This window comes from Calypte anna, chromosome 7 (genome assembly GCF_003957555.1).
Source record: "Calypte anna isolate BGI_N300 chromosome 7, bCalAnn1_v1.p, whole genome shotgun sequence".
Lineage (NCBI taxonomy): Eukaryota > Metazoa > Chordata > Aves > Apodiformes > Trochilidae > Calypte > Calypte anna.
The window spans coordinates 29087209-29107995 of NC_044253.1; the positions used below are offsets into that span (position 1 = coordinate 29087209).

The window sequence follows — 20787 nt, forward strand, 5'->3', positions numbered from 1 at the left end:
CTGCTCCCTGGCTGTGCTGGAAGTCTTACACCGCCTCAGCTGCCCCACACACACATCCCAGGAAGTGTAGGGCAGACAGTGTGGGGGTGCAGGTACTCCACAGCATCCCGGCTCGTTGGTCTAGGGGTATGATTCTCGCTTAGGGTGCGAGAGGTCCCGGGTTCAACTCCCGGACGAGCCCTCCTTTTACACAACCCCCTTCCTTCCCTCACACCCCCACACCAGCCCTCACCCCGACCCGGGGCTGCCTCACACCTCCTGCCTGCCTCACCACCTCTGCACACCCCCGACACCCACCCAGGAGGGGAGAGGAGAGGAGGTGGGAGTGGGGCTGTGCCCTGAGGGGCTGCTTTTGGCCTCAGGGCCCTGGGACAGAGCAGGATGAGCAGGGGGGGGGGCACTGGGATGGGGGGAGGTGTCCAGGTCTCCCAAACCTGCCCATGGAAGGGGTGTAGGTGATGGGGAGAGTAGTTCTAGGGCATGGAAGTGTAGGTGGAAGAGACAGTAGCTGTCTGGTCTTTTGCGTGAGGAAAAGCAGAGAGCAGGGTGGTGGTTGTGTAGAAGGAGGGCTCATTCGGAAGTTGAGCCCCCGACTTCTTGTACCCTGAGAGAGAATCATACCCCTAAACCAATGAGCCAGGGTGCTGTACCCACATCCTTGATCTTCTCCCTCTCAGCTCCACAGGGACCTTACCCCAGAACAAGGGAGAGCACAGAGCTCTCTGTACCCAGGAGCTGCCAGTGATTGGGAATATCCTCACTGACAGGTCTCCTTTGGCTGCTGGCAGGAGTTCCTAGGATGTTCCTAGGATGATTTTCACCCTCGGTGTGCCTGCTTCCCTGATGGGTACAGAAGGGTCCCGTAGAGGCTGGCTTCCTTCCCAGGCCCCCTTCCCCATGCCGATGTGGGGCCAGGCCAGCAGGTGGTAGATGAAGCTGTCCAAGCACCAGTTGTCACCAGTACCTGCTGCACTGTGTAGCTGCTTCTAGCCACAGCCGCCCCCCCCCCCGCCCCTCCCCCTACATCTCTCTAAAAACTGGAGGCTTTGTGAGTTTCTGAGTCCCCAGAGCCCTGAGGTTGTTTGGATGAGCCTTGGGAAGTCATGGGGGAGCCCTGGAGCCCCATGGGGCCCCCTGGTATGGTGGGTGAGCAGCCAGAGAGCCAAGACAGAGGCAGTCACCTCGGGGCAGTGGGGAGCTGGCATGGCTTTGCTGAGCACAGGGGAAGGGTGCAGAGAGTCCCCACAGGGACCCCAAAACCCACCTGGTTCTGGTAGGGTAGGTGCTGGGCTCCTTGTCCTGGGTCAGCAGTGGGGCTGCACCCCGTTGCATATAGGGTGGGGGTTTGGGGGCTGGGGTACCCCAGAGCTGGGCAGCAGTGTAGGGCACAAGGGAAAGGGGGCAGGCAGAGGGTCAGGTGTGGGGGGCAGGGCATCCCATGGCTGTGAGGCCGAGGGGCACCATGGCTCAGCTGGCTAAAGCGCCTGTCTAGTAAACAGGAGATCCTGGGTTTGACTCCCAGTGGTGCCTGCGTCTGGTGGGACTGATTTTTCTGCCTCTGTCAGGCCCCAAGATAGTGGAGACACCCACCCCTCCATCCCAGCTGATTGCACTCTGGGGGGGAAGGAGTTTCCTTCTGCTCCTTCTCCCTGGAGCACTCGAATTGAAGGGCTGACCCAAAGCAATTTCCAGACCACAGAGCATCTGAAAATAAGGCGGTACACCCAATGCTGGTGTGTGTGAATCCCCACTGTCTTATCTTCCCCATTAGTTTGATGAATCCTGCAGGGAAACCCTTAGGGCACAGATTGTGGGTGGGTGGTTGCGACCTGCAACAAGGGGGCTGTGTGTATGTGGCAGACACTTTTATGGCAAAAATAAATGTTACCCTGCCCTTTGCCATCCTCTGAACACAGGGAGAGAAGGGAACACGGAGAGAGGCAAATGGATTGCAAGCACCTGCTTGTTGCCCTGCCCAGCTGCCCTGCATTCTGAACCAACCACAGGTTTGCAACCTTTGGTCAATAAGGGAAAAAAAAAATGTCCCCAAAAGGATTTAAAATAGGAGACGAGGTGGCCGAGTGGTGAAGGCGATGGACTGCTAATCCATTGTGCTCTGCACGCGTGGGTTCGAATCCCACCCTCGTCGTGGTCAAGTTCTGGCAATTCCTAGCCAGGGAAGAGGATTTTGGTGCAGTCCCTGGCATGGCCAGCATGCCCTTGCCTCTGTTTTGCTGGTCCATGTTAAATACACGTCTGCCTCTAGATTACTGCTCCCACTTGCCAAACCTGCTCAGGGACCTGCATTGCCCTTCTGTGCCAGGAGCTGGGACCCAGGCAGGGGACTGTCCATCTGTGCTACCTGAGTCTATCCTGGTCACCCCTCTGTCAGTCTGTCATGGTTTGGACAGTTGTTCTGTCACCTGTTCCCTCCCAGGAGGGGGAATAGGAAAAGGAGGGGAAACCTCTGGGTTGAAAAGAAAATGGGTGTAATAGAATAATAACAATGATCTAGTATTAAGTCCAGTTCTAATATAGAATACCAAGTTCCAGCAGCCCCAGATTGCAGCTGTGAGCTGTGTGCTTGTAGCAGTGAAGGCTGGTTGACAACACTGCAGCACGACAGCTCCGGTGACAACATGAGGATGAGGACTCAGGTTGAGGATTACTGACAAGTCAGACAGGACACACTTGGGAAGGCAGTTGTGGTACAAGCCCCAGAAATGCTGAGATCCCCATGGCCTGGCAAGGGAGGAAGACTTGCATGGGCACACATGGGCTTGCAGGTGCCCTCCCTGCTCTCCTGACTTCTTTCTGTTGGTTGAGGATGTGGCCAAGCAGTGCTGTGGCTTGGAGGCAAGGCAAGGATGCTCATACTTAGCTGCCCATGCTACAAGCCCTTTGCTGGCTTTTTGTCCTTCCCTGGGGTCAGGTTTCCTTCCCATGTCTTGGGGAGCTGTCCCTGGGGACCAGCTGGGATCTGCTTCCCTCTCAGCAGCCAGGAAAGGTGATCAGGCTGCAGGGGAACACTGGTCCCATCCTTCTCCTGTGGGACGCAGCAGTGCTTGGTCAGCTCTGCTGCCCCAAGGAAGGGGTTGCCCATGCCCAGAGAGCCAGGTAAGAGAGATGCAGGAGATTTCCTGGGCAAAAGGCATGGGTTTTGGTGCACAGGAATTCCAGCCCTGGAGAAGCACCAACTTGCAGCTGGAGACTGTGAAATGGGAAGGAGAGGTGGGTACAGGCTGTAGTACTGTGGGTACAGGGTGGGTTCTGGGAGACTGAGGGGCAAGAGGCAGCCAGGAAAGAGGGCAACCCAATGCCCTTGGGAGAGCCTTCAACTCTGCTGGGCTGTGTCCACCCTGGCACATGCCTGCCCTGGTGTGGGGTGGTGAAGCCTCCTGGGGGGAGATGTGCCAGCCTCGGTGACGCCACAGAACACCAGCCCACCGGAGGACCCAGCAATTACAGGGATGTGTGGCAGCATGGAACTGGATCATCTGCATCCCTGGGGCAGCACACATCAGCCAGAGCATGGCTCTTCCCAGTGACACCGGCTGGGCTCTGTTCCCTGGGGTTGCACACACAGAGGGCCTGGAGCACCCCTGGAGCACCCCAAGTCTTCCCCAGCAAGGACACGGGCAGCCAAGGGTGCTGCGGTGGGTCTGGCTGCGTCAGTGTGGTGCCTGCTGGCACCAAAGTGTCCCACGAGCCCAACAGCCACCCGGGCCACACATCATGCTGCCACCAGGTTGTCTGCTGCCCTGGGGTGAGCCCCAGGTGAGTCCCCTGCATTAAGGTCTGGATTCCTTAGAGCTGGGATGTGGTGGGTCTGTTACTGCTCCAAAATATGCCTTTGCCTTTGGCTTTCAGAAGAAATTTTTGGGTGAGGGCACGAACCCACCCTGCAGCCAGTCTCGGAGACATCTAGCCCTTGGGTTGTTGGGATTCAAAATGCAGAGGAGGGAAACTGGAGTTGCAAAGTGCTGCTGGGGCTACTGATGCAAAGGAAAACCCAGTGAATATTGTTCCAGGTCAATGTTTCTCTTTGTGCCTTTGCCTGCAGAGAGAACCAAGGTTGCGATGGCCACGTATCCTCGATCCAGGATATGCAGAAGTTAAGAAAATGGGTCTGATGTGTTTAGTTCCGTGAAATTTTCTCTGTTTTGTGGTTAATCCGGAGAAAGATGTCTTAAGTTGCAAGTGCTCCTTCCTTGATATGAATATGGGTCAGAAAATTTTCTCCTTGTCTTTCTCCCAAATACATGCATTTCCAGCAAGAAGCCCCTATCGTTTTCCTATGTTTTCCTTTGTTTTAATCTCATTCTTTACAGAAATCTGGTATTTTAATTTCCCAACACATGCATTTAGCTTCTCTTGTTCCCTTCTCCAGGTGAAGGATCTCCTTCAGAACACAGATCTGCTCACATTTAGAAATGTGCCCTCTCTAATTGCCCCCATGCATTTATTTCAATTATTGATGCACTCATGGATATTCTTCAGCTGTCCAGAGTGAGCAGAACTACAAGTATTTAAACTGTGTTGCAAAACTGAAAGACATAGAAGAGCAGAAAGTCCAAGCCTGTATCTGAAAGCCTCAAAGGTTTTCCCTGGGAAGTGCACAGAGGCACCAAAAGAAGAAGAAAAAAAAAAAAAAAAAAAGAAACGGAAAATGATCAGTGAAGGGGAAAAAAAGTCTGAGTAGCAGCCTGTGGCATAGTTTTATTATTCAAAAGTGGAGTAAAAAGCTGAAAGGTACAGCTTAAAATAAAGTGTCATCTTTTCCTGCTCACCAAATTCCCATTTAGGAGGCTGTGATGAACCCATGGCCTCCTGCCTTTCCCCAGCAGGCTGGAAGATCGCTTCTGACTGAAGCACGTCCTCTCCTCCACCTTGGAAAATCTGATTTTCTCTTTCCCCTTCAAGAATGATGCTAAAAACACCTGGACTTGAGTCTAGCACTTCTGAAAGTCTTTTTTTTCACTTGGCAGGCAGGGCAGAAAGGTGTCACTAGGGACAATTCAGTGACTCTACAAGACCGAGTCACCATAGGAACTAAAATGACCCCAAAAACACGTTCTTAACAGTGATGCTGACAGTCCCCAACTCCACACATGTTCTCGGGTACAGCTATGGTTTATTCTGGGTCAGAAGATGCTTGCCCTTCACCTGGGCTCTGCTAGAATGAAATGAAGAGTCTTCTTCAAACCTTCCTTGCCCCTAGAGCCTGATGTCTCATTCCCCAGCTTGGGACCATGTCAATGACTCCCTCTCCTCAATGTGCAGATGATTCACGGTTAAGGGCAGGTCGTGACTTTTGCGACTCCCTGGCTGTTCAGGAGCTAACAGGGCTTTTTCAGGAGAGCAAACTGGTGTCACACTGCAGCCTGTAATTAAGAATGTCTTGACGATGTCACTCCATCACAGGGAAGCAGAGCTGCAAACTTTTGGCTCACAGCTGTTAGCATATCCAAAGCACCAGATGGAAAGGCTCTCAGCCTTGGAAATCAAGGTCACAGCACAAAATTAGTAAGTTTTGGTGTGCATCACCTTCAAGGGGTGGACTCCAGCACCTAGGATTACTTTGACTTCAAAATTTAATGTGCCTTCCAAGCAGAATTCCTGCCCCAGGTGTGAGGAATAGAACAAAATAAGGCAAAATGCTCCAAGTGGATCCAAAGCCACAATTTGGTGATGATGGGCTAGTTCAAGTTCCCACATCTGCATCTTTAGCACCAGAGCGGCTGGGGCTGGAGAACTCCTCTGATGTTTTTTATCCCAGACTTGTGTGGTTCCCCAGTGCCCTCACACCCCACAGTCCCCCTTGGTTTTCCTTTTTTTGATGAGATCGCCATTGCAGGATTTTAACTACAAAAAACACATTTCTCACCTTAATTCCCATTCTGCCTTAATCCCCAGGCTCACCTCAGGTGCACTGGGAACCTGAGACGGGTGCACTCGGAGGAAGCTGATGTGCCAGGGATGCTCCTGCCCTAAATTCTGCTGAAACACTCTTGTGCCTCATGGTGTAAGACCTAAAGTGTACTTTGCCCTTAGGAAGCGAGGTAATTAATGCCTGTAGACCAAATCATTTCAATCTTACTCAGTGTTAAATAGCAGCATAACATGACAGATGAAAGAGGGAACTGTTTAATCAGCCGGAGGAGCTTTCCAGGAGAAAACTGCTGGTTGTTGGGAAGTTTCAGGTGGAAGGTATGCGACTGTTCTCCCTGAGGGCCAGGGCACCCTATAAAACCCTGCACAGCACCCAGTCCCACCACCTGCTCCCAGTTGCTGCTGACTCCACCACCTGGGTAAGTCAAGACAGGCTCTGTCTCCTTCTCCCCACCAAGCTCTTACTTTCACCAAAGCTTTGTGCCTGCTCCCCCTCTGCAAGGGTTCAAGGTTTGTAATCCATCTCCCTCCTCCCTATGGAGGCTGTCAGGGAAGGGTTTATTTCAGCTGCAAAATGAGGAGTTGAGTCTTCAAGTGAGAGAGGTTGTGGGATGCAGAACTTGTAGGGCCTATAACCACAGAGCTGGGGGTATCCTGTGTGGTTTTCCTTGATGGAGAAAAAGTAAAGAACAGCTTGTGCCCAGGCTGCAGGAATCAATGTGTCCCTATTAGGAAGAGCAGCAGAGGTCCCTTATGTTTTGGGATGGGATAGCTCAGCTCACATTAAGTCCAGCTTGCTCATCCTGTACTGGTTTAAGTGGGTTTTGCTACAATTAGATGCTTCTCAGTGAGCATTTTGCTTGCTGAAAACTTTCCCTCAGCTGGACGACAGGCAGGGTGGGTCTACCCTCAAGTGCTTTCAGCATCTGCTACTTCCAGCTTCTCCAGATGTCCTAGCTCAAATCAAACTCCTTTCTTTCTCCTAAGCTGTTTATGGGGAAAGGGAAGGGGGGAGCCAGCTCCTGCCCCTTTGGAAAGCCTTCAAACCCTGGGCTTTCAAACCCATCCAGATTCCCCACACCTCTTATTATGGGAGCCAGTGGATGAGGGCTCAGCAGGATGGACCAGCCTCTGCCTTGCATTTACTCCCTGGCTCTGGCTTTCAGGTGCTCATCCTCACCGAGCAATGTCCTGCTACGACCTCTGTGTGCCCTCCTCCTGCGGTCCCAGGCCACTGGCCACCAGCTGCAACCAGCCCTGCTACCGCCGCTGCGGGGACTCCACTGCCGTCATCCAGCCCCCCACTGTCGTGGTCACCCTGCCCGGGCCCATTCTCAGCTCCTACCCTCAAAACACCACGGTGGGATCCACAGCGTCGGCGGCGGTCGGGAGCTACCTGAGGTGCTGCGGGGTGCCCGTGTCCTCCGGCTGTCCCCGAGGGGTGGGGAAGGGGGGGCTGCTGTGCCTGGGCAGTGGGCTCTGAGAGTGTCCCCAGCAGTCACCACCTCCCCCCCCCAGTGCCAGTGTCAGGAGGGACAAAGGAAGCACAGGAGCAAGATTGGGGAAGAGGACTAAGGAAACGCCTGTGGTTTTCCCAGCTCGGGGGGGACAAGGGAGCCATGTGAGCTTGTCACTTGAGACTGTGCCTGTGTACCTTTCTCTCGCTAAGCCTTATTTATATTTCTGTGTAGGTGTCCAGCCCAGCAGTGCTGCGTGGCATTTGCTGCTGGCTGGGTGAAAATGCTTCTAGCAGTCTGTAAGTGGAAGATGATAGCCGTGGGGCAGTGGGGTAGAGGGACACTCCGTAGAGACTGGCTTGTCCCAGAGTGGGGTTTATTATCCATTTATTTATCGAGCGCTGGAAATGCACTTCTCCTGCTCTGAACTGGTTTATTCTCCTCATTAAAGTCATGCTACATCATAGCCTGAGTCTTCTGGTGTTTCTTGTGCCTCCAGTCTGAAGGGGCAAACTTCTCTGGAGGTAACTTGTTGCTGGGTGGGTGGGGGTTTCTGGGTTTTTTTGTCTGAAATGGGAGTTTCCACCGCTCAGCTCCAAGCTGAGCTGAATTAAATGTAGTGAAATGAGGCAACCAGGTGCCACTAATTACCAGGTAGTGGGCATGAGCTTGTGTTAAGCCCACCTGTGCCCAATTTGGGCGGGCCCCCACTGCGCATGAGCAGGATTAGGGGGCCAATAAAAGGTGAGGCATGAAGCACAGGCTCAGCTCAGTCCTGAGCAAGCCAGCAGAGAGGTCAGTTGCTCTTGGAGCAATAGCTCTGATCCAGGCTTGTCAACCCTGAGGGCTATAGGCTCAGAGCACTATTCGTGAGTTTCTGCTGGAACACCTGGTTGGACCTTGGAGCACCGTGCCCTACAAGAGGTTTGTCTTGCAACATTAAGTGTGTGGTTTGCTGTGACCAGCCCACAGGCAACTTTCTCAGCTTGGAAACCTCTTCTGCTGCCCCATAGCAAGGTCCTTGGGGAGGACTTCATGTGGGAGCAGATTTGTTGTCTGTTCCCTCTAAGAGGTGGAAATTTAAGACTTGACATTTCAAAATTATATTTACCCTGCGTTTTGCAGCAGTTACAGGGGTGAGCTAAGGTAAACGGCTGTGGGTTCAGGGTAAAAAGGTAGAAGAGGCCTTCTTGGGAGATGCTGCTTCTCATATTCATCCAATGCCCAACTTGCCCAATGTTTTATGGGTGAAAATGAAGAGTAAAAAATATACCAGAGCAAAAGCAGATGTCAAGCATTAGGCTCTTAATTCTTCCTCTTTACAACAGTGTGAGACAAAATGGGCCTTACACAAACAGGGACACGCTGGCTCTAACGTAGACAGCCCAGGCATGTGATAGGTCTGCATCGGGCTGTGTCTCTTCATGAAGCAGCAGAAATTCTTTGCTCTGTGCTGATGCATGCTGGCAGAGATGTGCATATCTGCAGGCACGACTGCAACATTTGCCTTGAGTGATCCCTTTGAATAACATGAGCTGGATGTACCTGTGTTCCCATTGGAGCTCCGTGGGGTGACTCAGGGAATACCACCCCAAACTGGATGGGGGAACAGCTTGTCCTGCAGTAATGTCCCCAGCCCCATAAGAGAAAGAGGGGTGCCTGTAATATGCAGGGTTACCCAGGTTTTCTCTGGGCACAGACACTGATGATCCTAGAGGTCTTTTTCAACCTTAATGATAATTCTGTGATTCAGAAACCCAAATTTGATGAGACCTTTGACTAAGCACTGATTCATCAGAGGTGTAGTGGGGAGACACATCCTAACATTTCTCAGCGACACCAAGCCTGATGGACACTCAGGCCTGTGATAATGCTGTCAGGAAAGAGATATAAACATAATAATAAGGAGATGGAGAGGAAACTGTGATTTTGCCATCTGTTCCAGACACAGAGGGAAGAGCTTGTGAGCTGGTCAGTTAGCAGACTACAAGGATAACCCCATCTCTAGGCTCAGCTATAGGCTCTTCCCAACCACTGGGACCTAAGATTTTTATTGGAGATGTTAGAGAACTGGAAAATAATTGTTTTAAGGGAGCAGGACGCAGGTGCTTCTGGAAAAAGATGTAAGGCATTGAGTAAAGCATTGTTTTAAGATGCCACGTATCATCAAGCAGAACCTTTTCAGCTGATGTTTAAATCTTCTTTCATACCCGAGGCATTTTGGTAGGGTGACAATTTGCATAAAGTTTGAGTGTTTAATTTTATGCTGAGCTTGAAAGCATGTTTGTTTTCAAAAGTCTTTTGCCAAGCTCAACTGGTTCTATTGCTCAGGAGATCTTTGGACAACATCTATGTGGCAATCGCTCCACAGTCAAAGCAGCAAGAAAAATGTGGGTTTACATCCATCTTCCAAGGACTGCTTAGATATTTTTATTCTAGCTTTGTGGAGACAGGATGCAAAACTCTCCAGAACACTGCCATGAGGAAAAGCACTGGATTTCCAGCAAAAGCTTTGTTAGGAAGCTGTAGACATCTAGAGGTTTTGCTGCTGTCTGCTGCACAAGGACAGTCCAGGATGGAGCAGTGGGGAAGACTAAAGATATTTTTATGTGGCTTTTCACTGAAAAACTCCACTGGTGAGGTTATACATATATTATTTTTTCCTGAAGAAAATGAAAATCCATGCAGGTCCTTGATTTGACTTGAAAATTGGGATGCCCTAGTGCAGACAGAATCAGGGAAGTGAGGACCTGGGTGCCCTGCAGGACTCCCTGTCCTGAGGAACCCTGTCTCCCATGGGTGCTGTGAAGCCCAGCTTGGCTCCCAGCTCAAGAGCTGTCCTGAATTTACTCCACCATGGATCCCCTCCCAGCCAGCAATTTGCCCAGGGCAGGACCCCACAGACCTGTTTATCAGGCCCTAAAATACAGGCTCCTGTAAAGGGGGTGCAGCCAAAGGGCCTGGAGAGAAACAGGGAGCTATGTACCAAGACTGAGATGAAAAACACTGTTTAGCAGGTGAGAAGGACACACATGGTGAAGGGCAATAGCTGGGTCATGGTGTTTGTTTCCAGCATTGCCTAATACAGCTTTCAAAAACAACAGCAGAAGCAGCATTTCCCAGAACAGCCCAGGTGCAACTGGTTGGCCATGAGTTTCTGTTGAAGTTTCAAATCTGTTGAGTTTCATGTCTTCTGCTCAACTCTGATTTCCCTTACCTGCTCACAACCTTGAAGGAAACCTTCTCCCTGTGCCACTCAGTGTACTCCTCCAGCAGCAGTCATTGCTTCCTGGATCTCCCAGTTTCCATTCACTTTCTTTCTCCTGTCCTTCTGCACCAGCAGAAATTACAGTGAAGAATTGTCATAAGGTTGCCCAGCTCAAGAGGGAGCACCTGAAATACACTGGCCTGGGAAGGTGATGAGGTGGCTCCCCATTTTGGGGCCCACAGCCTTGGAGGTTTCAGTCTTCTTTTTGGGCTGTGTGTAACCATGGGGGCATCACAGCCTGCACCACTCATAGAATCATAGAATCAGCCGGGTTGGAAGGGACCTCAGAGATCATCTAGTCCAACCCTTGACCCACCGGAGCAGTTGCTAGACCATGGCACTGAGTGCCACATCCAGTCTTTTTTTAAATGTCTCCAGGGACGGAGAATCTACCACCTCTCCGGGCAGTCCATTCCATAGCTTGTGCAAATGAGCTTGCTCAGCCTTCCCTCTGTTTGTGTACATGGGGAAGCCACCAGAAGCAGCCAGTGAGCAGGGTGGGAGCGGTGGTGATGAGGCTTTATGGGGTGGGGAGGACGGATGAAATTATGGTTTGGGTTGGAACAAGTGGAGAGTTATGGAGTTGCCATGGAAAAGGGAAGACTGGTGTGAATAGCAAGTGAGTGGGAGCACCAGGAGTGGAAGCCTCAAGCAGCAAGAATCTGGTGATAGGGAAGGAGGGATCTGTGGTAGATAATTGCTGGGTTAACAAGATCCCAACACTTCAATCCAGATGAGGAGACTAAAATCCTAGTGACTCACAGCAGGGAGACAGGATGAAGAGACAGATTCACCTCCTGTGCCTTTGCTGGGTTGCAAAAGGTGTATCCCACCCCAGCACCCAGGTGTCAAGCTGAGGGCAATGCCAGGAGGGTGAGCTGGACTCAACAGGCAGCATCCCTCATCCTTCTCACTGGGGCTCCTGGCCTGAGTGCTTGGAGACACATGTCCTAGAGCCATGCAGGTGGAGACAGAACCCCTGGAGCTGTGAGCCTGCAGGTGTGGAAGGCTGAGGTGGGACATGTTTGCCAATAAAAATCTCTTTCCTTCCCCACCAAAGCCTTGCAATGTTATACCAAACTTGACTTCTCACCAAGGCAGAGAGGATGTTTGCTTACAGGTTTTAGGAAGGGAAAAGTGGTTGTGGGCTCAGAGGGGGGAGAGGTCACCACAAAGAGGAGATCCCAGCCCAGGCAGTCCTTCAGTGTGCCCTCCCTGCCAGGCAAGGGCTCTGCACCAGCCTGGGGATCTAGACAGGCCACGGCTCCAGTGAGGTCTCTGCTGCTTTCCCAGGGCTGAAAATTCCATAGAAGAGGAAAATAACAGGCCACCCACACCTGTGAGTCATGGGGTAAGAAGCATACAAATCAAAAGGCACTGGCATCTCTGTCTGGCCCTCCTGGAGCTACCCATGAGAGTGGGGCTCACAAGGCTTACACCCTGGCCAGCCCACAGCCTTGCTGGCTCCACCAACATCGTGCCTCACCCTGAGCCCAGACCATCTCCAGACACAGCTTCCAGCTGTCCTCCATGCCCTTCTCCTTGGAGCATGCATTCCCTGCATGTCCCCAGGAGGACAGCCCTCAAGAAGAGACAGAGCTGAGGACCAAGAAAGTGGAGCCCAAATCCCAATGGTTTACAAAGTCCTGGGAATGCAATACTTGGAGATTTGAGTTTCAAACTCAAGAATTGTGCAATTAAATATTCCAGGGCTTCCAGTTTATGGTTGTTGAGAATTAGGTGGCTGCATGTTTCCCAGAGGGAAGGCAGATTTGGTTATTGCTGCTGGAGCTGGCTGTTTGTAGCACTGGCTGTGTGGAACTGACCTGGAACCCTAGGTGATCTGGAAACCCACTAGCTGGGGGTCCCACAGCAGCTTGACTCCCCACCCCAGCACAGCTATAGGAAGCCCAGTCTATAAGCCCAGAAAAATCTCTCTGTCCTTCCCCAGAGCCATCCTCCTGGTTCTGCCCATCATGGCACTCTCAGGACCCCCAGCACCGGCAGCTGGCTGACCCCCAGAGCTGTCAGCTCCCGGGGGGGCTGGGAAAAAAGGTAACTGGGGAAATGTGCCCATAATCTGGCATCACAGCTCTCATTCCTGGTCCCAAAGCTATGCTGGTACCCTGCTATGCTGGCCGGGGGGAGGGAAACTGTTAGTCCCAGTATAATGGGTCTCTGAGGGGTGGTGATGGGAGATGGCAGCTCCCTGGAGCTACCCTCCTGTGCCCAGCACCAGGGTGTCTGCAGCAGAGAACTGGGGGACAGGGCTTTGGATCTGACCTGGCTCCTTGGTCTAGGAGTATGATTCTAGCTTCAGGTGTGAGAGGTTTAACTCCTGTATGGACACTCCTTTTCTGCACCCACTTTCCCTGGTGGCTTGTGGATCTGTGACGTGTTAGGGCAGTAGTGATAGATGCCATGGGGACCATTAGATGCCCTGTCTGGCTACCTCCCCATGGGCAGGATGGAGACCCAGGAGCTCAGGGGGATGTAGCTCAGCGGTAGAGCGCTTGCTTTGCATGCAAGAGGCCCTGGGTTCAACCCCCAGCATCTCCATGGCTTTTTTGCATCTCCAGACCCCTGATGGCTGTGGGGCTGGCAGAGCTCACCAGGTCCCACAGAAAAGCTCTGAGGCTGCCTGTGGGCACAGCTGGCCTGGACCTAATCCATGGTACCCGCAGGCTGTGTGTGTGCTGGGGAAATCCACAACCTTAGCTCTGCCTGTAATGCCAAAATATGGGTGGCACAGAGACTGGGGGTGCCTTGGAGTGCAGCACCCTGGCTTGTTGGTCTAGAGGTCCAATTCTTGTTTCGGATGTGAGTTGTCCCAGGTCCAACTCCTGGATGAGACCTTTTGAGGACAAAACCTCCTTTGGGGGACAACCTGCCCTTTGAGACTGGCATCCCTGCTGTTCCCTGCAGACCCAGTGGAGGAGTTTCAACCCTGGCCTCCCCCAGTTGCCTGCCAATGGTACCCTGTGCTTTGGCTTCTCTTTCACCTGACACAGAACGTAGCAAGCTTGGATGCTGACACTGTGAAGCTGGGCAGATTTCATCCCAGTGGAGATTGCTCCATGCAGGGGGATGTAGCTCAGCGGTAGAGCGCTTGCTTCGCATGTAAGAGGCCCTGGGTTCAACCCCCAGCATCTCCATTGCCTTTTGCCTCCCCAAACCAAACAGCTCCACGGGACACAGGTGTCAAACTGTTTCAAACTCTGGATGCACTCCTACAGGACATTCTCTTAGCACCCCGCACCAGGGCCCCCAGGCAGAGCTGCCCGTGAGGGACACGGTGTCAGCCTGATCCCCCCCTGCCCCAAGAGCCCCTTCCTCACCCAGGAGGGGCCAAGCCCTGGCCATGGCTGAGCTCTTTGCCCCCTGGCAGTGATGGGATCATCCCAGCAATTGTCAGACCCCCAGACCAATGAGCTGGGGTGCAGAGGTGCCCAGGCACCCCCAGCCTGTGCTGGCCACCGGTGGAGAGGCAGGGGCTACCCAGGGCCTCCAGGAGATGCTTTTGAGGACAGATGATGCCACCAGACCTTGGGGAGCAAAGCAGGACTGAGGGTGTATGGGTGCAGTGGATGCACCAGCCACCACGGAGACTTCCCCATTTCCCAGGAAGAGGGGGCAGCAAGAATAGGCGGGGACAGGGGAGCCAGCGGTGCTCAGGGCAGGGGGGGCACAGGTCCCTCCCAAGGTTTTCCGGGCTTTGCAGCCCTGGGACAGGCGGGAAAATAACATTTTCCTGGGATGCTGAATGGACTCCCTGTGCCTGATGCCCGCGGATTTGGGGGGTGCTGTCCGGAAAGCAGAAGGGAAGGAGGAGGCGGGGCAGCTCCCATCTGCATTGGGCAGCGTTGGGCTGTGCGGGGACTGGGACACGGGGCCAAGGGGGACAGGATGGAGGATGGGATGCTGGTAAACGATAGCATCGTGGCTCGTTGGTCTAGGGGTATGATTCTCGCTTAGGGTGCGAGAGGTCCCGGGTTCAACTCCCGGACGAGCCCTGTTTTTTACACAAACACCACCCTGCACTCTGCTTTTCCCCACACAAAAGACCAGACGCCTCCTGACGCTTCCACCCACCCACCCTTCCGTGCCCTACAGCCACTCTCACCATCACCTACACCCCCTGCATGGGAAGGTTTGGCAGACCTGGACACTTCCCACCCACCCCAGTACCACCCCCCCCCCCCCCCCCCCGCACATCCTGCTCTGCCCCAGAGCCCTGAGGCAGAATTACCCCTAGAAAGAGGGTAATTTTGCATTGCTGGGGGTATAAAAGAAATCCGGTTGTAAGGGGAAAGGGTTGCTACCTCTGTGTTTACCACCTGGCAGCCACCTCAGTGCAGGGATGGAGTAAAGCAAATATCTCACTTCTGTGTGTGGATTGGATTATCACCCACTGGGCAAACAGTTTTTTCAGACAACATTTTTCTTTCTACCCGGAAGGGACAGCTGGAGAGCCTTGCCCCGGTGCTCTTACCTCCCCCACTGGTGGACAGGACTGGATCCCTGCAGGGCTCCAGCTCCCTCCAACCTGTTGTCAATCAGGGAACCCTCCTTGGTTATGGATGGTGAGTTACTCTGAGGTGCAGCACTACAAAAAACTTATTTGCTTGTGTGTGTGTGTGAGAATATCCACTGTAAATAGTCAATTTATTGGTATCTGCTCTGCTTAAGTCACAACAACCCACAGCATCTTAAAACCAAACCTCAAATCAAAATGTCAGCTTTTTCCAGAGGGTTCTTTCCCAGAGCTATGTGTCTGAAACTGTGGTTAAGGAAACTTAGTCAATATGGGAACCACTACTTCCAGTGAGATACCTTCTTGTTTTCCTCTTGGTTGCATCCTGAAAAACTGGAAAGTCTTCGGGGGAGCCCTGATGCAACAGATAAAACGAGACTGTACTGTAATCAGTGATGGGCAAATTATAAGCTTGGTCATGCAGAAAAGTGGCCACAAAATGGATCCTTGAAGAACAGTACTTTGTTGCAGTTGATGTTGTTTTGTCATCGAGTGGATAAGTGGGATGAAGTCACATATGTGGAGGCTTTTATGATTCTGTACAGAAGGGGAAATAGATACTCAAGAGAAATGTGGTGTAAAAGTGGAGGGGGGATTGAGTCCTAGTTGTAACAGTTGTTGTAAGTTGGTAGAAGGGAAAGAGGAGGTAGAAGATATGCAATTATTGGTACCATTGCCCCCTCCCAGTGGTCCTAGAGATGGACTCCCACCATATGAGGAGAATGAGAGACGGGCAAGCAGGGGGCAATTCCAGTCCAATAGCTGGAACGATAAGGGGACAAGGTCACCTTATAGCTGCCCCTCCAAGCCAGGCCACAGAGGTGGAACGACAACCAGGTTGTCCTCTACATGTTTCCTCTACAGTATTGAACTTGTTAAACTGGCAGCAATCTGTGGGGCCCTATGGAGACAACCCCAAGGGAATGTACAGGCTATTTAAAATAATGATGCTGGTACATAACCCAAGCTGGGGGGATATCCAGGTAATTTTAGAAACTTTTCTCACTCCTGAGGAAAGAAGAGCTGTTTTGGAGAAGGCCAAAGAAGATGTGCTCAAGAAGACCCAAATCACCTTCTGCCCACAGAAGACTTTGGATGGTATCTTAATACCAGGGGAGGGCTGGGAAGCGTTAACCAATATCGGCAATTAATACTACATGGAATTCCACATGGGGGCGGTAAACTGAAAAACTTGTCAGTTACTTGATGTTAGATAGGGACCAGAAGAAGAACTTGTTCTTTATAAAGCATTCAGCCCTGGTCATCAGAAACAAATTACAGAAAGTAGATGGGGAAGGCTCTATGTGCATCTCACAACTGATAGAAATAGTTTATAAGGTGTATAAAAAACAAGGGGAGAGAAAAGAGAAAAGGGAAAAAAGAATGAAATCTCTGCTTGCTTCCCTAGCTGCTGCTGTAAATCAGAATAATGTCAGGGGACTGGGCACTGGGCAGGCTAGAGGAGAACAAGTATGGGCACCAACCTGGGGGGACCAATAATGTCCAATGAAAGAACCCCTTAGGATGAAATCAATTTACAAACTGCTAGGAGGAGGAACTCTGGAAAAATGAGTGCCCAAACAAGAGAGTCAAGGGGAAGGAAAACCTGGGAGCTGGTGGGGATTTGATCATGCTGCAAAAAACCCAAACCAATTTGAACTGATGGGGACTGGAGGAGATTATTAATGCTTCTTCAGCTGACCCTTTGGTTCCAATCAAGCTGAGGACTGAAACTATAGATATTTTTCATAAACAGTGGTTACTATTTGTGAAGTAGCTTTAAATAAGTCTGACCGGTGTGGCAACTGGAAAGCAGACTCTAAAACCATTCCTGAAACCAATGGAGTGCACAACTGGAAACAAGAAATTAACTCATTAATTCCTCTATTAATTCCTCTACATGCCAGAATGTCCCCTGCCGTTATCAGGACATCATTTGATGTGTCAATCAAAGGCTCAAGTAACTTTTCCTAAGAATTCTGTGCAGCTGCTACATGTTCCCCAGGAGATGGCGTGGAAGGCAGAGATTTGCCTGCTAACAGAGACTCCTTCATTTAAGGAACCCAAGAATGAGGTTCCAGACGCGATGATCGATGCGGGGATTCCTCTGGTTCGAGCCTCGAAGAAACCAGGTGTAGAGCAAAGAATGTGACACCAGTTAAAATCAAATTGAAGGCTGGAGCTTCTCTGGTAAGAAACAATATCGGCTACAATTTGTGTGAAAAGACTTGAAATCTTTGACACCTTTAAAAAATATAGACTGTTATGAGAATGAATGTCAATCTGAATTTAACACCCTGATATTACCAATTAAAACCCCCAGCCTCAGAAGTACAGGCTGGCTCAAGATGTAAGAGAAATCAATTGAATCACTGTGGATGTGCATCCTCTTGTTTTCAATCCATATACATTGCTCACTTCTGAACCTAAAACAAATGTTTATTTTACAGTTCCAGATTTGAAGGATGCTTTCTTCTGTATCCCAGTGGATGAAGCAAGCCAAATGATTTTTGCATTTGAATGGGAACATCCAAACACGGGAAGGAAAGTGCAGTGGTTTTAGACAGTGCTTCTGCAAGGATTCAAGAACAGCCCTACCTGGCTTGGATATCAGCAAAGAAGCTGGAACTGCGGTAAGGCAACCACCAAAACATCACTCTGGTGCAGTACGTTGACATCCTGGTTGATGCTGATATTGAAGAGTATCGTTGAAAAGCCACTATCAGTCTATTGAGTTTCCTGGAACAGTCAAGATACAGAGAGTAAACACATATCCTGACTCCAAGTATGCCATTGGGGTAGTTCATTCCCATTGTGCCATCTGGAGAGACCCAGGGCTTCTGATGTTCCAGAGAAACCCCATCAAACACAGATGAGAAAGCATGGCTACAGGCAATCCTTGAGCCAAAGCAGCTGGTAACAATGCATTATAAAGCAAGTAAAAAAGTGCAGGGAAAGCTCAAGGGAATGGAAAAGCTCAAGGGAACAGAAAAGCTGACATGGCCACAAGAGGAGCTGTGCTGCAGGAACAATTAATTTGGGCTCAGATATCAACAAAAGAAACCATTATGAAGCCACCCCAAATATCCAGAAAAGCAGGACCATTGGCAGAGGTGCTGAAGTATTCAAAAGATCAAGAAGGATGGTGGGTTACTCCAAGCCAACACATTCTTACTATGTCCAAGATGATGGAAGCCCTTCCTAACAAGTTACATGAAGAACTCACTTGTGAGCATCATCAGGAGGAAAAGGATAAACAAGACTCCAATTATTATATCTATGAATAAACTGAAGTCTTGAAGGGGGGAACTGACAAAGGTTAACAATTAAAATTTGAGAAAATTGCATAAAGGAGAACAACAAAGCACACAAAATAAGTTCAGAACTTGCAAAAAATGGAGGTTAGGGAATATATGTAAAATATGTTCCTTGTGATTAGCAGGACTGGTGGGAGGGACTGTTCACTAAATTTACCTTGTTGTGAAGAGCAATAGGAGGTACTAAACACTGTCTTTAGCCTTGAGCACAAAATAGAACACGTAAGAGACAACACTGGCTATCAAATTTACCTATTAATACACTAAAATACCCCCCTTAGGCCAGAAGCATCCCCTGCTCACAAAAGTCCCCCACACTCTGAGTGTGTGTAGTGGGTGGTAGAAGTTCTGACACTTTGGTTAATTAATTTTTCATTTCAACTTAATTGCGTGTATGAACAATACCAGTGTACTTGGAGATAAAGCAATTTTGCATTTTTCAGTCTGTAAAAGAAACATGGTATTACAGGGAAGGTGTGCTGGCTTTGTGGATTAACCACCAAGCACCAGTCTCTGTGACAGGTGTCATGAATTAAAGAAACTTATCTCCACTCTGTGTGCAGATTGGATTATTGCACAATGGGTGAACAAACCCCACCCTGGGACAGTGTCAGTTCCTGAGACACAGATGATCAGTTTACTGTGCGGGTCTTTGAAGATTTTTATTTTTTTATTATTATTATTATTATTATTATTATTCCAGTAAATATGCAGAGCAAGGGCAGTCCTGGGGAGAGCTGCTCACTGGGATATCACCCCCTTTGTGCCCTGTCCCATTGCACCCCCAGCCTGGGCTGTGGTGCGGAAAGCAAAGGGTTAACAGCCACAGAGGTTCCCGGCTGGGCAACTGGGTGGGTTTGTTTTTTTGAGGGGCGAATCACACTTTGTTGGTTCTGAGCTCCTCTCGAACAAAAGACAGCCCCAGCCTCGAGGAAAAAGAAAAAAAGAATGGTAAATTTCTGCTTCACAGGTAAGGCAGGAGTGGCAAATTATTAACCCATCATTTACTGCAGTTTCTTCTTTGTTATTTAGTGTCCCGGACCTGACACTGGGTGAGGAACACTCTCCCTCGCACCCTTTTCTGCTGGTAGAAATTGGTGTATGGGTTGGTTTGGGTTTTTTGCGCAGGGGGTGAAGAACCCAGATTTGGAACATCAGAGAGGCTGTGCTTCCCCTGTCCCTTGGCTTTCAGCTGTCCCTTTCCCCTGTCCCATACTGTTCCCTTGGCTTTCAGCTTTTTGGGGTCAAGCCCTGCTACCTGCCTCTGGGGAGCAGAGCGAGGCTGAGGACGTGCGCGGGTGTGCAGCAGTCCCCCCGGAGACTTTCCCACTTCCCAGGCAAAGGGGAGCAGCAAAGACTGGCTGGGACAGGAGGATCCAGGGGTGCTCAGGGAGCCTAGCAATGACCTAGGAAGAGGCTGCGACGTCCCTAGGGAAGGACAAGAACAGCTACTACCCTCCGCCCCCCCTCTTCTCCTCCTCCCGGGGTTTTCCGGGTTTTGCCGGAAAAGGTGAGGACGGGGCAGCGTCCCCAGCATAGGGCGGGGTTGGAGTCTGGGGATGGGGGTGCAGGTATTTAAGGCGTCGCGGCTCGTTGGTCTAGGGGTATGATTCTCGCTTAGGGTGCGAGAGGTCCCGGGTTCAACTCCCGGACGAGCCCTCCTTTTACACAACCCCCTTCCTTCCCTCACACCCCCACACCAGCCCTCACCCCGACCCGGGGCTGCCTCACACCTCCTGCCTGCCTCACCACCTCTGCACACCCCCGACACCCACCCAGGAGGGGAGAGGAGGCGGGAGTGGGGCTGTGCCCTGAGGGGCTGCTTTTGGCCTCAGGGCTCTGGGGCAGAGCAGGATGAGCAGGGGGGTGCACTGGGGTGGGGGAGGTGTCCATGTCTGCCAAACCTGCTCATGCAGGGAGGTGTTGGTGATAGGGATAGCGGCTGTAGGGCATGGAAGGGTGGGTGGGTGGAAGCGTCAGGAAGTGTCTGGTCTTTTGTGTGAGGAAAAGCAGAGTGCAGGGTGGTGGTTGTGTAAAAGGGAGGATTTGTCTGGGAGTTGAACGCCAAACTTCTCGTGCCATAAGCGAGAATCCTACCCATGAGCCAGGGTGTCACACCCTCCCTGCACCCCCATCCCCGATCCTGTCCCCCTCAGCCCCGTGTCCTTGTCGTCGCACAGCCCAACCCTGCCCGATACAGACGGGGGATGTTCCAGGACGCTGCCATCTCCTCCTTCCCTTCTGCTTTCCGGACAGTACTCCACAGCTCCACGAGGACCAGGCACTGGGACATCATGGAGAGCTGCTCAGCATTTCTGC

At 51.2% G+C, this 20787-nt stretch overlaps 1 protein-coding gene and 7 non-coding genes across 8 annotated transcripts; all 8 read left to right on the plus strand.

The window, feature by feature from the left end:
* Positions 1–109: 109 nt before the first annotated feature.
* On the plus strand, positions 110–181 carry TRNAP-AGG. The gene has a single exon. It is a non-coding gene; the product is annotated as a tRNA-Pro (tRNA).
* Positions 182–1456: 1275 nt separating this feature from the next.
* TRNAT-AGU lies at positions 1457–1530 on the plus strand. Its single transcript has one exon. It is a non-coding gene; the product is annotated as a tRNA-Thr (tRNA).
* Positions 1531–2067: 537 nt separating this feature from the next.
* On the plus strand, positions 2068–2149 carry TRNAS-GCU. Its single transcript has one exon. It is a non-coding gene; the product is annotated as a tRNA-Ser (tRNA).
* Positions 2150–7075: 4926 nt separating this feature from the next.
* Positions 7076–7375, plus strand: LOC115598565 (feather beta keratin-like). The gene has a single exon (XM_030453868.1). The coding sequence runs from the start codon at positions 7079–7081 to the stop codon at positions 7373–7375; it is 297 nt and encodes a 98-aa protein (XP_030309728.1). The 5' UTR covers positions 7076–7078.
* Positions 7376–13104: 5729 nt separating this feature from the next.
* Positions 13105–13176, plus strand: TRNAA-UGC. Its single transcript has one exon. It is a non-coding gene; the product is annotated as a tRNA-Ala (tRNA).
* A 524-nt stretch (positions 13177–13700) lies between these two features.
* On the plus strand, positions 13701–13772 carry TRNAA-CGC. Its single transcript has one exon. It is a non-coding gene; the product is annotated as a tRNA-Ala (tRNA).
* Positions 13773–14558: 786 nt separating this feature from the next.
* On the plus strand, positions 14559–14630 carry TRNAP-AGG. The gene has a single exon. It is a non-coding gene; the product is annotated as a tRNA-Pro (tRNA).
* Positions 14631–20055: 5425 nt separating this feature from the next.
* TRNAP-AGG lies at positions 20056–20127 on the plus strand. The gene has a single exon. It is a non-coding gene; the product is annotated as a tRNA-Pro (tRNA).
* The last annotated feature ends 660 nt before the right edge of the window (positions 20128–20787 follow it).